At 54.6% G+C, this 9674-nt stretch overlaps 2 protein-coding genes across 3 annotated transcripts in view; one reads left to right on the top strand and one right to left on the bottom strand.

Annotated features, from left to right (window-relative positions):
• Positions 1–1115: 1115 nt before the first annotated feature.
• On the top strand, positions 1116–5670 carry PHKG1 (phosphorylase kinase, gamma 1 (muscle)). 2 transcript variants are annotated; one of them, XM_009993280.1, is made up of 9 exons: positions 1116–1220; positions 1506–1681; positions 1987–2041; positions 2606–2671; positions 2797–2960; positions 3524–3614; positions 4425–4578; positions 4660–4785; positions 5357–5670. In XM_009993280.1, exons 1-9 carry the CDS (start codon positions 1138–1140, stop codon positions 5606–5608), a joined length of 1167 nt encoding a protein of 388 aa, XP_009991582.1. In that variant the 5' UTR covers positions 1116–1137; the 3' UTR covers positions 5609–5670. The 2 variants fall into 2 exon arrangements, with proteins under 2 accessions (XP_009991582.1, XP_009991583.1); XM_009993281.1 differs by having other exon boundaries at positions 1138–1220; positions 1506–1659; positions 1992–2041.
• An 881-nt stretch (positions 5671–6551) lies between these two features.
• The window catches only part of SUMF2 (sulfatase modifying factor 2), a 4373-nt gene continuing 1250 nt past the window's right edge, over positions 6552–9674 (bottom strand). Inside the window, exons 2-8 of the mRNA XM_009993279.1 lie at positions 9461–9575; positions 8875–8919; positions 8545–8695; positions 7983–8038; positions 7452–7536; positions 6806–6971; positions 6552–6657 (exon numbers count right to left, since the gene is read on the bottom strand). Coding sequence (XP_009991581.1) covers positions 6552–6657; positions 6806–6971; positions 7452–7536; positions 7983–8038; positions 8545–8695; positions 8875–8919; positions 9461–9575 — 724 coding nt within the window. The remainder of the gene's footprint in view (positions 6658–6805; positions 6972–7451; positions 7537–7982; positions 8039–8544; positions 8696–8874; positions 8920–9460; positions 9576–9674) is intronic.

Genomic DNA, 9674 nt, shown 5'->3' with positions numbered 1-9674 from the left:
GAGACGCCAGCCCAAACCCAGCCGCTTCCCGGGGCCTAAAGGGAGACGCTGCTGAAAATCAGGGATCAGGACCACTGGTTATTTCCCCCCCCCTCTATCCCGGAGCTCAGCATATTGTCATGCTGCTCCTGCTCCAGCAATGGCAGCACATACCAAAAAAAACCCGACCAAGCAAGGAGAAGGAGAAAAGAAATGGCACAAAAGCCTCTCGGAGTCGAGGAGGCTGCTGGCAGCTGGTGCCTGTGGCTGAGGAAGCTCACTCAGCTGCTGCCCTCGGGCTGGCTGGGCCCCAGCTGACCCCACAGCACTGCCTGTCCCCAGCCACCCTGTCCCCAGCCACCCTGTCCCCAGCCACCCTGTCCCCAGCCACCCTGTCCCTGCCTGCACCCTGCCCCTCCAAGCCCCCCACGCTGCTTCACCCACCCTTGCCGCCTCTTTTCCCTCTTTAGTCCTTTTCCCCCTCTACTTGTAAGCACCATTTTTTCCTCCTTTTTCTCAGCCAAACCATTCCAGACAACTTTCTTGTCCTAAAAATCATCAGGAGAGAGAAAAAAAAAAAAGGCAGATTTCTGGGCTTTTTGGGGGGTGCCAGCGTGGAGTGACATTTCTGGAGGCTGCAGCTGCTGCTGGGGAGCTTTGGACCTGCTGTGCAGCACCACTTTGCACCCAGGCACTGCTTCCCCACCAGCTCTCTCCCTGTGCTCTGCCTGCACCAACGTGGGTGGAACACTTAAAGAAATGGAGTTAAATTGCTTTCCCATGGGGAGGAACCGGGGGAAGCGTGGCAGGGCCCTCAGCACCTGGGGGGAGCTGGGGGATGATGCACTGCCAGCTGGGTGTGGGTGTTCTGCAGGATGAGATGAACTTCTGAGTGATTCCCAGAGCCTTGGCCCCAGCCAGCCTTACCAATGGGATCTCTGCAGCATCCTGAGGGCTTTGCTTTGCTTTTCCAATCAGTGAAATGTTCCCATTGGACTGTGGTCCAGGATTATCCTCCTCCTTTCTCTCCAGCTTGATGTTTTCCCATGGGGATCTGGACAGGGCAGGTCCCTGCCTGCACCCTTCATTGCTCTTTTCTCCTTGCAGCCCCTTTCCAGCAGCAGAGCAGCCTGAAGTGCCACCAGGCAGGAGCCAGAGATGACCAAGGAAGAAGACCTACCAGACTGGAACTCATCCAAGGAGTTTTATGAAAAATATGAGCCGAAGGAGGTTTTGGGCAGGTAAAGCCTGTTTTTTGCAAACTGTGGTTTCACCTACTCCAGTAGCCAATAGGAACAGCATCCCCTGGGAATTGGATATGAACGGGGCCCATAACAGCACAGGGTTAAAAATAGCTCAAAGGAGCACTTCCCATCAGCTCAAAATCTGTCCCATCACGAGAAGGTGAACACAAAACTCACTATTACACGAAGATTCCAGCAGGCCCAGGCGCTGGGGAAGGCTGTGAAGTTGGGCTGGGGGGGGGAGGGATGGAAGCCCCCATCTGTGTGTGTTGCCCCTGGCAGGGGGGTGAGCAGCATCGTCCGTCGCTGCATCCACAAGGCCACGCGGCAGGAATACGCCGTGAAGATCATCGACATCACGGCGGGAAACATCTCCCCCAGGGAGGTGCAGGAGCTGCGAGAAGCCACCGCCAAGGAGATCGACATCCTCCGGAAGGTCTCGGGCCACCCCAACGTCAGTAAGTCAGGCCAAGGGAGTTTTCTGCTCCTTTGATTCTTTGGGGTGTCCCCAGGAAGAGGTTTTGGGGTAAAATCCCTGGAGGGTCCCGATGATCCCAACGTGGTACAGGGCACCTGCTCAGAGCATCCTTGGCTTTACCTCCACACACGTGCCCAGTGGTACCCAGGCTGCCTGGGTTATCTCCCAGCCAAAACACTAATGAAGATCAGCTCCTCGTTAATTTAATGGACTAAAAATTGCTGATCTAATTAATGGACAGAACACACTCTACTCTGTGCTCACAGCCCCCATGTTTTATTGCAGTCCAGCTGAAGGACAGCTATGAATCCAGCACCTTCTTCTTCTTGGTGTTTGACCTGTAAGTACCAGTGTGCCCATCTCCACTCTGCAGCCAGCCCCAGCCAACACTCCCCCAGGTTTTTACAGTCCAAACGGGGCACAGTGGGGAGACAAGCAGCTCTTGCTCAAGGTAGAAATGAGCCTTGATTGCTGAGGCAGCTCCTTGCAGCCCTGCAGCCTTTTCCCCTCAGCAGCTCCATGCTGCTCAGGTTTCCCTGTAACCTTTGGTGGGAGCTGTCATGCATCCCGGGGGTTATTTATATGCCCAGTGGGACCAGGGTGTGTGTGACACCACAACTCCTGTCACTGGGGCTGCACAAAGGATGGCAGCAGAGGAGGATGGCACCAAAAGAGCCCCGTTCCTGTCCCATCCAAACCCCACCCTCTCCAGGGAGAGCTTTTCCTTGTCCTGCAGCCAGATAGAGACTTTCTTGCCCTTTTATTAACAAGTTGGCTGGTCGTTTTGTGCAGTGGGTGCCTTGGGGCTGTTCAGAGACAGAGACCCCCAGGCCATCCTGGCTCTGGGGGTGGGTTTGCTGCTGCAGCTCAGCCCCTGCCTGCCTCTTTTCCCTCCCACTTGCAGGATGAAGAGAGGGGAGCTCTTTGACTACCTCACCGAGAAAGTCACCTTGAGCGAGAAGGAAACTAGGTAAGGCTGGATGCAGGTGGCTCACAATCGTGGTGCAAAAGCAGAGCAGGGGTTCAGAAGATGGCCTTGCAGCCATCAAGTGCTGGTTGGCACTCAGGCTAGGAGAGGTGCTGTCTCATCCCCAGGAAGATCATGCGGGCGCTGCTGGAAGTGATCCAGTACCTCCACTCCATCAACATCGTCCACCGGGACCTGAAGCCGGAGAACATCCTCCTGGATGACAACATGAACATCAAGCTGACAGACTTCGGGTTCTCCTGCCAGCTGCGTGAGAACGAGATGCTCAAAGGTAGGAGGAGGGGGAGGCAGGGGCAATGCTGGGCTGGCCCGTGGCCACTTGGGGGCTGCAGTGCCCAGGGCGAGTTGGTGGAGCCTCTGGCCCCCGTGTATCCTTGAGTCAGTCTCGCTGCTGGTGCAGGCTGGTGCTCACACACCAGCCCAGCTCTGCCTGCAGCACAACCTCCACACCCCACTCCTTGCCAGGAGGGAGTTACTGGCCATTAGGAAAATCATCCTTTCCACATCTTATTTCCTCCAGTTGGTCCTCATCACCCCATCCATTTATTGCCCAACATTAACATTTTTTTCCCAAATCCTGCACTGCAAAACCCCACATATCCAGCAAAGGGCAACCCCCACACCAGCATCCTCATCCCTCTGGCTCACGTTTTAGCTGTTATAACCCACCAAGTCACCAGTGAGATGCACACAAGTTGCAGTCACTCCCTGTGAGAACCATGGCTGCAAAGATCCCATCTGGGATCTGTAACCCCCTCAACAACTTCCCAGAGGTGGGAGGGTGGCACAAACCCTCCCAGGTGGCTGAGGGGATGCTCTGCCCTGTCTTTGCAGAGATCTGTGGCACCCCTGGCTACCTGGCCCCCGAGATCCTCCAGTGCTCCATGGATGATGAGCACCAAGGCTACGGGAAGGAGGTCGATATGTGAGTGAGACTCTTGCCTTCCCACCTCACCCCTTAGGCTGCTCCCAAAACACAGGTGGTTTGAGGCACAGTGAGAGCTGTGTAGGTGGGAGGCAGTTGGAGCATTTGGAAAGAACTAAATGATGCACCAGAAAATGCCCCTTGGAGCCATAAGGGTTTGTCCCAGCGACCAGGGGCCTGTGGCACAGAGCTGAGGGAGAAGCAGCCTGGGGCTCATAAAAATCAACTCAGGGGCTGGGCTCCAAGACACAGGGCTTTTCAGCACAGCACATAGCAAGGCATGAGGCCAAGGCATTCCCTGAGAGAGCAGCCAGCTCAGGAAAGCCCCTCAGTGTCCAGCCTGAGCCCTGTGGTGACAAACTCTAGTGGCTTCAGGCTCAGTTCTACAGCTATCAGAACTGTGATGGACCACTGAGGACACACAGGGGCATTTCAGCCCCTTTTCAGTTTAAACACTTCCAAGTAAACCCTACACTAGGACACTGCACAGCACAGCCTGAGCCAGGACAGCCCCAGAGCAGCTTCTCTCTCCCTTAAAAATCCCCAAGAAAAGCAAATAGTGCCAACTCACAGCTTCCTCCTGCAGCACCCAGGGGAGCAGCTCCACAGCAGCTCCTCCCCAGCAGTGGGGCAGCCCCTGCTCCTTATCACCCCTCAGGGCTAACAAGCCCCAGCAGGGAGCTCAGCCTCCCTCAGCACACCATACAGGGCTGTGTCCCGGCTTCCCAGCTGGGGGGATGCCCTGAGCCACCTGCTGGGTGTCCTTGGGGTGTCTCCCAGGGCTGAAGGGTCCTGCTGGGCTGCCCACAGGTGGAGCACTGGGGTGATCATGTACACCCTGCTGGCCGGCTCGCCGCCCTTCTGGCACCGCAAGCAGATGCTGATGCTGCGGATGATCATGAACGGGGATTACCAGTTCAGCTCCCCGGAGTGGGACGACCGCTCCGACACCGTCAAGGACCTGGTAGGCGCTCAGGGATGGGAACAGCTTTGTGGGAGGGTTTTGCAGACAAGCCTGGGTCGACGTGGTGTCTCCTTCCTGCAGATCTCCCGGTTCCTGGTGGTGGACCCGCGGCAGCGGTACACGGCCAGCGAGGCGCTGGCCCACCCCTTCTTCCAGCAGTACGACGTGGAGGAGGTTCGGCACTTCAGCCCCTTCCGGAAGTTCAAGGTGAGGTTGGGTGTGGGGGTGTCTTGGTGCCCCAGCCCTGAGCACAGGAGCTGCAGGAACCCAGCAGTGGGATGGCTTTCCCAGCTGAGCTGGGAGGAACCGGGAGTTCAAGGAGGCTGATGGATCTGGGCTGCAGCAGCCCAGCTGGAGACCTTTCTCCAAGCACTGTTTTGCTTACTTGATACTTCCTAAGGGCTCTCCCACAGGAGGATTAAATAAGAAAAGGGGAGATCCTGCCTCCCCCATGAGTCATTATAAAAAATAAAATGAAAATACTTGCTTCTAAGGGGAAGTGGATAAGCCCAACTTCACATGGGTGCATCAAAGTGCTGCAAAAGTTGATAAAACAGAGGCATCTTTTCCTTCCCCTATAGCCAGCCCTTAGGGCAGCCCAGAGGCACCACAGGTGACATCAGGTGACACATTTAGGACCGACCTGCAGTTTTGATGTTAAGGTCGTGCTTGGAAAAGCCTGTACCCCTCAGACAGGGTAAACACCTGTGCCAGGAGCCAGGCTGCAGATGGACAGGGCCATGTTGGGGCTGATCCAGCCTGTCCCCCCATGCTGCAGGTGATCTGCCTGACCGTCCTGGCCTCGGTGCGGATCTACTACCAGTACCGGCTGGTGAAGGCGGTGACGCGGGAGCTGGTGGTGCGGGACCCGTACGCGCTGAAGCCGGTCCGCAAGCTGATCGACGCCTGCGCCTTCCGCACCTACCGGCACTGGGTGAAGAAGGGGGAGGCCCAGAACAGAGCTGCCCTCTTTGAGAACACCTGCAAGGCCATTCTGCTGACCCTGGCAGCTGAGGAAGGGCTGTTCTGATCACTGCCGCCTAAACTGGGAGTTTGCTCAGAGTTAAGGCGAGTAAAATCTTTTGAGAACCAACCCAAAAAGTGTTTTCTTCTCCTTTTTCTTAAGAAATGCGGCTGGCCTCGGGTCAGGTGCAAATGCAGAGCCAGCAGATGGCTGCAGTTTGCCCCTGGGGCACATCCTGCAGGGCTGGATGAGTTTGCAGAGGCTGCCTTCTACAGAGCTCTGACCCAGTGCAGCTGCTGCTGGGGACAGCTCAGCCCAGCACCACAGAGGGACCCTTTCCAGGCAGTCGCAGGTGGAGGGGGGATGAGCAGTGCCCAGAGGGGTGTCCTCACCCACCAACATGCTCAGGGCTCCTGCTCCCATCAGATATGCTGGCAGAGCTTGTGCACATCTGGTTTGTAGCCCTTATGTTGGCTTTAACACCTAGGAAAGGTGGGGGGCTTATCTGTGTCATCTGTGTCCTTAGAAACCAGCACACATGTGGCTTTGTCACTGTTTAAGACTCAATAAAGGTGCCTTGCTTCACTTCTGGGAAGGCTCAGAGGCTGGTAGCAAGCTGGGATTTTCCAAGGAGATGGGGATGAAAGTAAAAGTTCCCCTTCTAGTGATGTGTCCCCTTTGCTTAAGCCTGGCAGCCACCCCTCCTGCGGGTGGTCCTGGGGGGCTGCATGTGTTTGCTCCAGCTGGAGGTCAGAGTAGCTCTGCCCCGTCCCACTTCTTTAAAACAGACTAAAAAGAGAGCTGCAAGATCTGCTGCACCCAGAGGACACTAGAGACAAACCCCTGTCTGCCATTCCCAGTGCGTGCCCAGACATCCCGGTGTAGAAAGGAGTTTTAGCTGAAAGTATTTATTTTTGTACATTTTTAAAACTGTCTGGGTTTAAGGAAAGTGGCTGCTGGGGGTTCATCTCCACAGGAGAAAATGCCTCCAGGTCTTCTCAAGTGACCCTCAGAGCTCGGGTTTGGTCTGGCTTTTCCCAGCGCTGACCGGTGGGACGTCGGCAGCGCAGCGGAAGCTGAGGTTGTCGGAGGCTGAGTCTGGCGTGTTCCCCATTCTCACAGGGGAAAAGACACCCAGTTAAGGATCCTTCCTGGTTAATGCTTACATCCTTTCATGTGGCCCTCTAAATAAAACCCCCTTCTTTTACAACCAATCAAGAAGAAAGAGCTGCAAAACAGTGACCGGGAACGGCCCAGACCTACCTGGTGGTGACACGAGCTTTGTGGTTTGCAGACCCATCTGCAGTGTCCACCCAGGAGGCTCCTCTCAGGACCTGCATTTTCTGGGCATGTTGCCTTGCTGAGTGCCCTGGGGCCAGGTACTCTGATGCTGTCCATTCCCAGGTGTTTCCCAGCAGGTCATAGAGCCCTGAGACACAGATGGTTTGTGTCACAATGAGAGCACATTTACAAGGGCTGCAGGAGCACTTTGGCATATGGGTGCAATCTTCACAGCGTGGTTTAATGGTGACACTGGGAACCAGCAGCTCTTTATTGTGTTGCAAACCTGCCCCTGTTAACTCGACCTTCAACAAATCTCTCATTTAAAGATCTCTCATTGTTTCCCACCTGAAACAGCATCTGCTGCACTCAAAACAACACGCTTGGAATTTTCAGATAAATCAGATGGAAGTGAATTCTAATGAAAAGCAGGTGCGTTGAAATGTACCAAGTGCACATCAGCCAATCTCAGTCCCAACCAGCAGAGCTTTTGCTGGGCTGTTACTCTGTCAGGATGCTGACATGATCCCACATCATGCCTGAAACTCTGCTACCACTACAGGATTTATAATTGGTGTTAAAAGAGGAGTGCCCTCCCAGAAGCAGGGCAGGGGTGTCTGCTCTGTACCGTAGTTGTTCTGAGGAGGAAACGCTGCCACCGGCGAGACGCCGTGATAACCATCTGCAGCCGTGTCTGCCCGTGGGAAATCACCCTGTGGGAAGAGAGACCACCTGAGCAGAGACCCACCACGGGGGGGACACCCAGTCCTGCTCCTCACAGGACACGTAACACTTAAGCAATAGAAATAACTGAGTTGTAAATAAACCCTAGGCAGCATTTCTGGCCGAGAGAGGAGATCAACCATCTAAAGTTCTCCCAAGACAACCCCCTTTTCAAACAAATTTATCTATGATTTTTGGGTGATGTATCAATTTTTGGAAGCACTGGAATCTCTGTTTCCCAGCTGGGCTGAGCCTGCTCCCTCTAGGGGCATTTATGGATAACCCCCCAGGAGCTGGGTTTGGGTACCCTGCAGGTCAGCCTGCACTGCTTCTCAGGACCATGCAGCTGCCCAGGGGGCCACACACCCTCAGGAGTTGAGTCCAGCACCACCCCCAGATGAGCCCAGCACATACAGGATGATTTTTAGGATCTTACCTGCCACAGATTTGTACGGTTCAGCTGAAACTTGTTTCCCCAGGGATAGACCCTTTCTACAAAGGAGGAAGAGACACCCATTACCCTGTGTCACTCCAGCCTCTCCATTTGCCTGTTTTCAACCAGGCTTTTATCCCGTCCTTTTCCTCTCAGCTCAGAACACCCAGGGGGGTTATATGAGGGCTTGTCAGTCTAATCCCTACAGACACTGCCAGGGAGGTGAGGAGAGATGGGAATCAGCAACAGCTCCCATTTCCAAACCAGCACTCACACCAGGGAGTGTGGGGGCAGGTGGGTCACTCCTTGCCCCAAACCCAAGAAAAGGGATTTTTAGCTGGCAGAAGTGTTTTGTTTAGGAAGATACATTGACACCATAGATAAGCCATTTCTTCCATTATTATTATCATTATTTTAATTATTAATTTGACTCCCAGGCCAAACGAGGTGGTTCAGCCCCCCTGGATTAACCTCTGAAAACATCCCTGGCTGGAGGTTTAGATCAGGTACAACTAACATTACTTAATGCCTCAGCTTGGAAAAGGTGAGAGCTTGGGGTACATACGCTCCAGGCCTCCCCTGGCAGCAAATTCCCACTCCTCCTCTGTCAGGAGCCTCTTCCCTCTCCAGGCACAAAACGCCCTCGCGTCGTTCCAGCTCACGTGCAGCACCGGGTGATCCAGCCTGTCCTTGATGCTGGAGCCAGGGCCTGAGGGCTGGGAAGCATGGCAGCAAACAGGTTGGAATTGATTCTATCAACTTTTCAATCAAGGAGGAAACAAAGGGCAGAACAGAGGGAGGCAGGGGACGCACAGCAGGTGGAGATGCTGTTTGCCCTGTTTTCAGCGGCTGGGCTCAGCACACACGAAGGCCTGTGCTCCCAGCTCTGACCCACCTGCCTCCAAAAAGCCTTCTGGATGGGCAGCCACCATGGGGCAGACTGGGGAGAGAAACACCAGGTTACAGCTGTGACACCCCCACACCACCCACTGCAGTGAGTGTGAAGAGCACTGGTCAGCAATGGTTAAATGCAGCCTGAGCTGGGTTAGCACAGGCGTTTTGATGCTGCTTCCCCGTGGAGGCATTTGCTTTTGAAAGTGAAAACAGAGCAGGCAGCCCATGTTGGTCAGGTTTCCTCTTGGAAGGTTTGATTAATAAAGTACTCTGGAAGTTGCTCTGCTCTCTGCCAGCTTACTGGAGCACCTCACCAGTCCAGGAGAGAATGTCAAGGGAGGAGCAGCACCAATCAACCCAGGCTCAACCCTGCTCTGAGTGTCAAAAGCAAAACAACCCAAGACTACAGAGAAACCCAGAGACCGGCCGGGCGGAGGCAGCTGCTGCTCAGCAGTAAAGCAGCTCCAGCCAGGCTCTCCCCTCTGGGCTTGTTTTTACTGAAAACAGAGAGGTCAGGCAGGGATGTGATCAGAAAACCCACCTCCAGCATCACCACAGAAACTCATCCCCGTGGGATTTAGATTTACCTCCAGTTTCTGGGTGACTTTTTTTTTCAGCTCTTCAGACACGAGATCCTCAAAGACAAAGCTCCAGCCAAAGGCTTCTGCCTCTGTTCTGTATTTCCTCTCTCTGACAAACTCCCTGGTGAAAACACAACACGATCAGGCATGAGGGGAGGGGGAAAGGGAGGGGGAAGGGGGAAAGGGATAGAAAAGGAGGGAGAAGGAAAAAAAAGGTGAG

The sequence above is a fragment of the Chaetura pelagica genome, unplaced genomic scaffold (assembly GCF_000747805.2).
Source record: "Chaetura pelagica isolate M959 unplaced genomic scaffold, ChaPel_1.0 scaffold193, whole genome shotgun sequence".
Lineage (NCBI taxonomy): Eukaryota > Metazoa > Chordata > Aves > Apodiformes > Apodidae > Chaetura > Chaetura pelagica.
Note: the sequence above shows the minus strand (reverse complement) of the source record. Positions and strands in the feature narration are given on the sequence as shown.

Excerpts from the sequence above, each read along its gene's own strand:
- PHKG1 (XM_009993280.1), top strand. The coding sequence starts at position 1,138 with ATGACCAAGGAAGAAGACCTACCAGACTGGAACTCATCCAAGGAGTTT. Across the intron at positions 1,221-1,505 it reads CCGAAGGAGGTTTTGGGCAG|GGGGGTGAGCAGCATCGTCC; the intron begins GTAAAGCCTGTT and ends TGCCCCTGGCAG. Across the intron at positions 3,615-4,424 it reads TACGGGAAGGAGGTCGATAT|GTGGAGCACTGGGGTGATCA; the intron begins GTGAGTGAGACT and ends GGCTGCCCACAG.